This window comes from Trypanosoma equiperdum (assembly GCF_001457755.1).
Source record: "Trypanosoma equiperdum strain OVI genome assembly, contig: ctg_402, whole genome shotgun sequence".
Lineage (NCBI taxonomy): Eukaryota > Euglenozoa > Kinetoplastea > Trypanosomatida > Trypanosomatidae > Trypanosoma > Trypanosoma equiperdum.
Genome location: NW_027124313.1, coordinates 4,256 through 14,825, shown reverse-complemented (window position 1 = coordinate 14,825; position 10,570 = coordinate 4,256). Strand labels below are relative to the sequence as shown.

The 10,570-nt window shown below is 42.4% G+C and overlaps 2 protein-coding genes, 1 non-coding gene and 1 pseudogene across 4 annotated transcripts; all 4 read left to right on the top strand.

The window, feature by feature from the left end:
- Positions 1 to 2,502: 2,502 nt before the first annotated feature.
- TEOVI_000170700 (uncharacterized protein) lies at positions 2,503 to 2,835 on the top strand (the record flags this gene model as incomplete). The annotated part of the gene is made up of 1 exon (XM_067224906.1): positions 2,503 to 2,835. One exon carries the CDS (start codon positions 2,503 to 2,505, stop codon positions 2,833 to 2,835), a length of 333 nt encoding a protein of 110 aa, XP_067081007.1.
- Positions 2,836 to 4,306: 1,471 nt separating this feature from the next.
- Positions 4,307 to 5,797, top strand: TEOVI_000170600 (NADH-ubiquinone oxidoreductase, mitochondrial, putative; the record flags this gene model as incomplete). Its single annotated transcript, XM_067224905.1, has 1 exon — positions 4,307 to 5,797. One exon carries the CDS (start codon positions 4,307 to 4,309, stop codon positions 5,795 to 5,797), a length of 1,491 nt encoding a protein of 496 aa, XP_067081006.1.
- A 977-nt stretch (positions 5,798 to 6,774) lies between these two features.
- On the top strand, positions 6,775 to 6,847 carry TEOVI_000170500. The gene has a single exon. It is a non-coding gene; the product is annotated as a tRNA-Arg (tRNA).
- Positions 6,848 to 7,928: 1,081 nt separating this feature from the next.
- On the top strand, positions 7,929 to 10,256 carry TEOVI_000170400:pseudogene (annotated as a pseudogene). Its single transcript has one exon. A coding segment is annotated over exon 1 (2,328 nt).
- Positions 10,257 to 10,570: the final 314 nt, after the last annotated feature.

Sequence of the window (10,570 nt, the reverse complement as noted above, 5' to 3'; positions counted from 1 at the left end):
TATATATATTTATATATTTATATGTTTCTGTGTATGTGAGATTGTGAGTGTGTGAGTATAAGTTTGCAAGTGGGTGACATTGTGGTGAAAGTGTTTGTTTATAATTTAGCCACTTTATTTTTATTTATTTTTATTGTTTTTTTTTGTTTCGGAGAATGAACAACCCAGTTGGCTGTAGTTCAAAAAGGAAAAAGAAAAAAAAAGTGTGATAGTAACGTCAATAACGAAGCAAATCAAAGGAAAAATAATTAATAATTTGTAGATGGTGAAGTGACCTGATGAATTTCTTTTATTTTATTTGTGAAAAAAAAAAATAGAGGAGACGCGTGAGGGAGAAAAATATTTATTTCGCACCTCTGTTGGTTTTTGTCAGAGTACTGAAAATAATTAAGAGGTTGTATGATTTTAACAACGCAAGCAGAGGAAATAAAGAGGAGGGAAAATTAAAAAAAAAACAAAACCAAAAACGAATTAGTGTTTGAAATGGGTGGGTGGGATGACCTGCAGCCTAAACATAATTTTTTTTTTTAAAAAAATTTTAAAGGAAAAGAAAAGAAAAGAAAAAAATAAATAAATAAAAGATGTGTTGTTTATTGTGTTTATGGTAGAAAATGGACATGCGTAACTGCACACTGGAGGGGAAAGAGGAAGATATTAAAATAAGGTAAAATAAAATGATTTGTTTATATCATTATCATTTTATTTATCATATATTTATATTTATTTATATCGCTGCGTCTTCGCTGCATTGCAATGCTTCACAACTCACCTTTTGACGGTTTTTTTTATTCTATTTTTTTATTCTTCATTTTTTCGAGACTTTCAGCCCGAATTATCTCCCAAAATGCCTCATTTAAACCTCCTGCTGCAGGTCCATGCGTAAAATATATTATGCGATATGAAACGGCAACAAACATTATTATTATTTCTGCTGTTGATATTTTATTACGTTTCATATGATTTGGTGGCGTGTTGTGTGTTGTGTGTTGTGTTTTTATTTTTTTAAAAAAATCTATTTTATTATCATTACCTACTACTATTTCAAGGTATAGCATTTCAATATAATAATTAATGTTGTTATTATTATTATTATTATCATCATACGGATAGGTACGAATTGAAGTGAGAATGAATGAATGAATAAATAAAGGGAATATCGCGCGCAGTTTTTTTTTCTTGAAAAAAAAAGAAAAAAAGAAAAAGAAAAAGAAAAGCAAACGACAACAAAAAATAAATGGGCGATATGTCGTCGGTATCAAATCATCCTCAACATTTCCCATGCATTTATTTATTTAAGATTCCCTTAAATCATTTACTCATTTCTGACACGTTCCTCTTTTTTTTTTTTTTTAACAACAAAAACGAAACGAAACAAAAACAAAAACGAAACGAAGCGAAAAAAAAAAGATTTAGTAATGGAAGGAAATAAAAGGGAGTGGATATGAGGGATTCCTCTTTGTGGCAGCAAATTGTCTCAGTGGCCCCTCTTTCTTTCTTTTTATTATTATTATTTATTTATTTGTTTTTTTTGTTTCTCCCTCCTTCCATTCACATGTTTATTTAATTTATTTTTCTTTGGGAACAAATCCCTGTTTTTCTTTTTCTCTTTTTTTTTTCCTCTCTTTTCTCCCCCATCAGCGGAACTTCGCCAGCGCACACAAAAGAAGAGAAGAAAAGAAAAAGAAAAAAAACAAATCCAAAGGAATATTTTATTAATGAGGAAATGCGGTGTGCCCCAACTCTTTTCTTTTCTTTTCTTTTTTGTTTTGTTTTATTTTGAGTGAGCAGCAAAGTGAGTAAATGTCACTTTCGTTATGCCTCTTTTTTTTTTTCCTCCTCTTCTTCTAATTAATTAATTAATTTTATGTTTATGTCCCAAAATGGTTTACTTTCTACACCCGGCGGCCAGCCAATTCGGCCGTATCAGGTCTGTCAAATGAAGGAAAGGAAAATAATAATAATAATAAAGAAACAACAACAACAACAATAATACATAAACAAATTATTATTATTGTTATTATTTAAAGAAAAAAAGACGGTTACAAAATAAGATTTGTAACTCCACCTTATTTTTTTGACGCTGGAGTGCTTCATGATTGCGCTGTTGTGTGTTGTAACGCAAGTCTTTACTTTTCTTTACTTTTTTTCTCCTTCCTTTTTTTTCTTTTTGCTGTGTGTTGTGTCATATATGCAAGTTATTAAGTTACACACGGCTTCAGTCCAATAAAGGACTGAAGGGAAGAAATAACTTCATTAACTGAAGTGTACGGGTGTTTGGGTTTGTTTATTTATTAATTAAACCCTCATCACTCTGTTTCATTCTGGCCATTTCACCACAATTAACCCCAACGTATTAGTTCATTAGTTCATTAGTTATTTTAATTAATTAGTTGATCAATTAGATACTTTTAATTTCATATCGGCAGTGCTTGTGAGGAGGAAGAGGAAGAAGAAGAACGGCAAAATAAAATAAAAATAAAAATAAAAATAAAAGAAGTTATTATGGTTGTATTGAAGGGTGGCGGTACGACTTATGCGGTGGGTAATGGCCGGCAAATGCCTTGGGAGGAAGTTCCGGAGGGTTTTAAGCGTCGGCTTGCAGAACAGGAGGAAATTACGCCATGTGTTGAGTTGAGGGCCATTGCGCAGCGTTGCATTGAAGTGGAGGGTTTTTGGGCTCCAAATTGTGTGGAAGCTACGGAACAATTTCACAGCTGCCAGGCGCAACATCTCGCGGGGCGTCTCCCCAACTGGACTCATCACAACAATAATAATATTAATAATAATAATAATAACAACAACAACAATAGCAGTGATGGTAATGAAGGAGGATGAGGGAAATGCAACTTGATATGGTGCGAGATGATGTTTGGCGAGGGAATAAAGCTTATTTTATTTTTATTTTATTTTTCAAATACATCTTTAATTACCGCATGTGTTGCTGCTGCCTTATGATATTCTACTGGAAAGGTGCACGGCTGCCTGATTTGTGCCCATCTGCAGGATTTTTTTTCTTGTAAAATTTGAGTAGACATATTTGATGATTGTTCACCCACTGGAAAGCATCACACACGGACATGTGTGCATTTTTCTTGTACGTAAATGCATATTTGAATATATATATATATATGTGTGTGTAATACCACTGCCAAACATCAACCCTTCACCATTTTGCATTGTTGCCAAATGATTACATTTGCTCCCACTACAAACCGTGCTGTACGGCGCTTTGCGGTGTGGCTTCACATTGCACTCCATGTTTATTTATTTATTTTCTACTTTTCCTGTTATTTTTGATGAGTTGTTTATGGCACCTCTGTTTTTTTTTTTTTTTTGGGGGGGGATGAGAGAGTGCCAAATAATAATAATGGTGTACGATTGGTATTTTGCGTCCAACCGTTATGTTACTGCGGTAATTTCTTGTTTGCTGTTTGCCTGCATGGTGTATGAATTTTTTTCGTTTTCTCTACTTCCTCGCTTCATATCTCTCTGTTTCTATTTCTCTCTCTCTCTCTCTCTTTTTTTTTTTTACTTTTACTTTTTCTCTTTCATTTATTCATGTGACTTTTTTTTTCTTTTTTGTAAAAAAAAAACACCCGCCCACTAGTGGAAGGTTTACATTAGGTGCGTGCGCGTGTTTTGTTGTGCGGGACGAAGCAGAGTTTTTTTTTTCTGCTATTTCCTTCCTTCTGTCCCGCCTGCCCTTAAGTCTTCCCAACCAACATTTAGGGAAATAGCGGATTCAACCACGCCAAAGGGCAGTAAAGAAAAGTAAAGGAAGAAAGAGAAAAAAGAAGAATAATAACAATAATAGAGGAAAACACACAAGAGAACGAAGAGACAGTCACGACTCCACATTTTGTCCGAGTTTATTAGAAGGAAGCGAAGGGCGAGAAAAAAGAAGGAGAAAAAAAAATAAAGTGTTGGAAAGACGGTGGTGGTTGTAGCGGATTTTCTTTTTTTATTTTTATTTTTATTTTTTCGTGTACAGTCAGTAGTCGCAGCGGTAGTGGAAGATATCATTTCTAATAGTCGTAGTAATTAGTTGTAGTGCGCCTGTTAGGTGGGCGCGTGTGTATATACATCATTATCATCATCAAGGGAGCAACAAGAACAACAATAGCAGCGACTAAATCGTTCAGAATTTTTATTGCTCGTAGCCCGCGGATTGTTTTTCTTTCTTTGTGTGTGTGTGTGTTTTTAAAAAAAGGTTCCTCACTTAACAGGCGCTTTGGCATTCACATCCTTTACCATTTGTGGTTGTGTGCGTTTGTGTAATCAAATTGAACCTTGTGTGTAGTTATTAATGCTCCGGCGTGTGGGTTTTCTTTCCGCTACGGGGTCTTTGCTTCAGGCAGCAGCTTCTCAACAACCACCAACTCAGCAGGAGCAGCGGGTACACGGTGGATTGAAGGATCAGGACCGCATTTTTGTTAATCTTTATCAGGATTTTGGCACAGATATTGATAGTGCTGAGCGACGAGGGGATTGGTATCGTACCCGCGATTTGCTGTTGAAGGGACACGACTGGGTTATAAATGAAATTAAGGCCAGTGGACTCCGTGGCCGCGGCGGAGCCGGTTTCCCATCGGGACTCAAATGGTCCTTCATGCCAAAATCCAAACCTGACGGCCGCCCAAGTTACATCGTCGTTAATGGAGATGAATCGGAACCGGGGACGTGTAAGGATCGAGAGATTATGCGGCATGAACCACACAAATTGGTAGAGGGGGCTCTCATTGCAGGTTTTGCCATGCGGGCGCGTTACGGTTACATTTACATACGAGGCGAGTTTTACAATGAGTGGAGGGCTGTGGATCAGGCAATTAAAGAGGCGTATGCGCGGGGTTACTTGGGCCGCAATGCATGCGGAAGCGGTTACGATTTTGATTTATACACTTACTGCGGTGCGGGAGCGTACATCTGTGGGGAGGAAACTGCGATGATTTCAAGCATTGAAGGTGGACCAGGAAAGCCACGTCTTAAACCCCCTTTTCCGGCCAATGTCGGTCTTTATGGGTGCCCCACCACTGTGACAAATGTGGAGACCGTGTCCGTGTCACCAACAATCCTCCGGCGCGGCCCGTCGTGGTTTAATTCATTTGGTCGACGCAACAATGCTGGGGTAAAACTGTTCTGCATTTGCGGTCACGTCAACCGGCCCTGTACAGTAGAGGAGGAGATGAGTATTCCTTTGCGGGACCTCATTGAGCGTCATGCTGGTGGCGTGCGGGGTGGATGGGACAATCTCCTCGCTGTCATTCCTGGTGGCTCTTCTTGTCCTCTTATTCCAAAGAGCATTTGTGATAACGTCCTCATGGATTTCGATGCGCTGAAGGAGGCGCAAACAGGCCTCGGCACCGCAGCGGTGATAGTGATGGATAAATCTACCGACCTTATCGCGGCTATCCATCGCTTATCTATGTTTTATGCCCATGAGTCATGTGGCCAGTGTACGCCATGCCGTGAAGGAAGCCCATGGCTCGAAAAGATGATGCAACGCTTCGTCCACGGTAACGCACGTATGGAAGAGGTTGGAACCATGCTCGATGTGTCTAAACAACTGGAGGGGCGAACCATCTGTGCGTTGGCAACCGCAGCGGCATGGCCCGTGCAGGGTTTGGCCCGCCACTTCACGCCGCTGTTGCAGGAGCGTATTGAGAAATACTGGGAAGCAAACCCGCATTGGGGTAAGTCGGGTTCACCTTGGCGTCGCTGGAAGACGCATCGCTACTACGCCATGCAGAAGGGGGAGAAGTTGAACTGGGACGGAAAGATCGTGCGGAATTGGAACTAAGGCAGTTGTGAGGAGTGGGTGGTGGTGTAGTATTGAAAACTGTGTGAGATGCGGGGGTGTGGAAGAGGGAATGCAGAAAGGAATGTGGAAAGAGTGCGTGCATGCCCGCGTTGGGTAGCGACGAAAATATCGTATGGGCGCCACAAGTTCTCCATATTTTCACCAGTATTCTGCTGGTGCTATCGTTATGACAGATGCTGTGACAGTGTTTTTCTTTTTCTTTCTTTCTTTGCTTTTTCTTTTTCTGTTGGATATGACTATGTACTGATTCATCGCTTTTCTAAAAAAAAAATCCTGAATGCACCCTCCACCATTTCTTTTCGTTGCTCTTCTGGGGATTGGAAAAAAAAGGGGTAAAAGTGTGATGTAGGGTTATCATGCTACACATGCATGCCCAGTTTTATTTGTTTAACTGAGTCGCACCTTGGCGCATGAAAAACACTCAGCAATAGTCACATCAAGTTGACGGCGTTTCCTTCTCAGTCACGGTGCGCCGCGGAGGTGTGTGTGTGTAGCCTTTTGGCCAAAGGGGGCCCAATGATCAGATATACGACTTGAAATGCGCGGCGGTAACTTAACGCTGACTTCCGCACCGGCACTATCATCGCTGGCGGTTATGTGCTTTTGCTGCCCTTTAAAAATGAAAGGGCAAAAAAAACAACAAAAACATTGCCATTAGCAAAATAGACCCTTTCAATAGGGGCGAATGAAAAAGTTTACACATTTACGTGGGGTGGGATCATGTCTGTTGAGTGTTTGCCATTCCTCTCTCCCTTTTTTTATATTATTGTTCATATTACTCCACTTGCGTGTGACACGTTGTAAAAAAGGAGCATCGCATATCATCTTGGATCCGGGTTGGCTCGCACGAATTGCGGCGCGGTGTGGAACATATCAGTTGTCAGCTCGCTGCCGCTTTTGTTGGGTTTGAATTTTTTTCCGCTCACAACTCATTGTGCTTTCCTCCCCGCCGCCACGTCCGTGTGGCTCAATGGAAGAGCATCTGACTACGGATCAGAGGGTTGCAGGTTCGAATCCTGTCACGGATGCTGTTTTTGTCCCCTCGTGTTCCATTGCATTGCGAAGGAGGCGAATGTGTGAAGAGGTTTGTTGTCGTTTCTATTTGAAGGAAAGAAGGCTGGGAGGGCCCGGGGGTGGGGGACACATGTGTTGGGGGCCCCTGTCCGTGCTGTTTTTTTTATTTTTATTTTTTTTATTTAAAAATAATGTGAAGATTTCGGCTCATAAGGTTAACACTTGGGAATGCCTGAATTTTTTGCGAGATGAGGATATTGACAACCTCAATAACTTGCAAAAGTGTCCGGAATCATATTGGTATTGGTATTTTTTTTTTCCATCTGTTTTTTTTTTGTGTTTGAAAAGAAACAAAATGGAATGTATTTGCTTTCACTTTTTTCCGTAATATGTCTGATGGACAAAACCATTTTTGTTACTCTGCTGCGACGCGAAGGAGGGAAACAATAGGGGTTCTACCTTTAAGGTGTTGTTATTGGAGGTATAAAAACATCAATGCAAATCAACTTGCCACTCTTGAAGAAGATTTCCAGTAGTAAAATCAACAGCGCTCTCAAGAATAGTGTTAGTGACATTCTTCATGTTTGCATTTATTATATCATTTTTTCCCCCTATGTAGCTTTAACACGAATTGGGATGAGCACTGCAACGCGTGTTTCTTAACCTCTTCTATTCCAGCTCCCTTTTTTTTGTTCCTGAGCGTTACGTGAGTGGTATGAGGTCAGTAGCATTATGGTGTAATAGTTTTATTTCATGCCATGCTCTATTTACCGTGACATCATACACTCGGCATAAATATATTTATCTTTATTTATCTATATATATTTATGCATAGTCTATGTTAGTGCTCGTGTTGTTTTGTTCAACTTGTGACCTGTTGCATCTTTGTTACTCCTATAATTTTCATTTGCTTTTAATTAACTTTTATTCAGACATTCACACAAGAAAAGCAAGTGATCGCCTACAGTGAAATAATACAGAGCCTAACGCGCCTCATAGACGGAAGGCCTGACTCAAGTGACGATTATTGTGAAAAGATAACGTGGGGAATTTTATCGGAATATAACCCGTGCATTTGCAGGAGCCAGGTACCAGCATGAGAGTATGGATGAAAGATGACTTCCCTACACGGGAGAAAAGTTACAAAAGGATGCACACACCATTACTACTATTGGTTGCTTCAGTCCTTTTGCTCCCCGTGTGCAGTAATGGCTCATCTTCCCAACCTGCAGGAGTTGAGAAGCGGAGGGTGGAATTATTCAAACCGTGGAATAGAGAAAGTTTGTTGTCGCACAGTGACTCGAGTCATGATGTGAAACACGGTTTATTCGAAGGTAATTCACTCGTGGCGGTGGGTGGGAGTGTTGTTGCCCTCGCTGAAGCACGATATAACGCGTGGACTGCCGGATACGCCGGAGTGTGGCTAAAGACTATTGCACTTGGCGAGACTCACCAGAGCGCACAGGCGGCGGGTTGGATGTCAGAGAAAAAATGGAAGACTGAGAATGTTTTCGTGAATGAGCCGGTGGCCGATCATCGCTACGCTCAATACGGCCCCAGGGCAATAGTACTGAAGGATAAGATTTTCCTTCTTTCACTCAGCAGCAACAAGGCGAAGGATGTAGAACCTCAAGAGGGTGCGTTCGACTTGGAGGTGAAGCTTTTCGTGGGCACTATCGGCGGCCGCGGTGCGGAAGATGGCAAGGTTGTGAAGTGGAATAAGCCTTCATCGCTGACTGATACGTTCAAGAGGCCGCTATTGGAGCACTCATGGAAGGAATTCTTCGAGAGTGGTGGAAAGGGTGCTGTTGTGGGCGACACCATACTTTTCCCTCTCGTCGCGTCCGCTGAGAGTGGGGCTAAGACATGCGTTATTGCGCGTTATAAGCACGAGAGTGAGTCATGGAGCTTCACCCCGGCTAAACTGGACATCGACGATTGCACGGAGCCCAGCCTGCTTGTGTGGAAGAAGGAATTGCTGCTTGTAGTTGCACACCAGACGAAAAACAAGATGTATCGATCCGTAGACGTGGGGATGACGTGGACTGACGCTACGGAGGGTGAAAGGCACGCACTGTCCAATTTCCAGTATCACTCCGATGACGACGACCGAGGTGACTTCGTGAACATGAAGGTGGATGGGTCGGATGTGATCCTATTTGCTTACCGCGCCTTCTTCAATTCAGGGAATGCGGGATTGAGGCCGCTCCTCCTTTGGGTGACGGATAGCAAGCGGACGCATTGCCTCGGGGCGATTTCCTCTGGTCATTTATCCATGTTATCTTTTAGCGCCCTCCTGCACACTGAGAGTGGGCTGTACTCCCTGCATGAGGAGGGTTTCAGCCAGTTGAAAAGCATTTTCTTTACCGACCTCACCGACCGTGTGCATGAACTGAAGGCAGTGGTGGGTTTGTGGAGGAAGGTGGACGGGAGTGTGATGGCGCTTTATGGCACTACGGGCGAGGAGAGCACGTCAGCGCCAAAGTTTGACCCAACGGTGGGCCTCGTTGGGTTTTGGTCTGAAGTGGCCAACCGCACGCATTGGCGTGACGGATACCTTGGCATGGATGGTGCGCTACAAGGCCCTGTAAAGAGGGTCACCACCGGTTTCACTTTGGGCACACGCGCCGCACATGTTGTATTTCCCGTATCTGGCAAAAATGAGAATAAAGTGTACCATTTGATTGACAACGGGCTGACAGTCGTGATGAGCGTGGCCGTCCATAAGGCACCAAAGAACCCCACTCCACTTCTTGGAGTGGGCGTGAGGAACAAATCCGGCTTAATTGCAGACGTGGGTATCTGGTACGACGAAAAGGCGTGGACCCAATTGAGTGGTACGACAGCTGGCGCCAAAACACTCGCTCTGGAAGAGGGGAAAACCTACCAGGTTGTCTTGACCGTGCGAGGCGGCGTTGCCCATACGTACATTGACGGGAATCGTGTAGGGGATGGTCAGGGCAGTATTGTGCCGTTGTCGCAGTCGGCAGAGATACACGAGATATATGTTGGAGCCAACGAGCGAGTGATCGGAAAGGGTGAGGCAACTGGCGACCTGAGTGTTACCGTATTCAACATGCTTTTGTACAGCCATGAGCTAAGCGTAGCTGATGTGAAGGCGCTACTTGCAGTAAAGCACAGAAGTACATTTGATGCTGTCTTGGAAGACGAGGATGAGGATAATGGAGATCATGGGGATGGTCAAGGCGGTAAATCGGGTGGTCGCAACCTGGCATGGATTGCGGCTGTAGTGGTCCCAGCGTTACTTATCGTGCTTGGTTTGGTTGGGTTCTTCGTATTGCGGCAGCGGAGGGCAGCCCAAAACGCTGCCATGCGACCGGGTGCGGGATTACCACAGATGCCGGCGGGATATAACCCATACACTGTGGATATCACTGATGACACACTGGATGTAAGGAAATGAGGTCTATAATCCATGTTATTTCAGCGTGAGGAGGATAATACGAGCAGACATGAATTTCATTTAATAACTTTAATGGTAGACTCAAGACGGTAAATTTAAGCGAGTATGTTTCAACGATTTTATTTTTACAAATAGGATGTCAACTATAACATATCAGGTGCTACCGGTTTTCTTCTGATGTTAATGACATCAGTAGACTGCTTCCGGCACTCTGAGAGCACGGTTATATTTTTTTTTTCTCTTTATCACATGATCTAAGGTGGTTCTGTTGTATGTGAGACACGATACATATAATTTTCTTTTTTTGTTCCAAC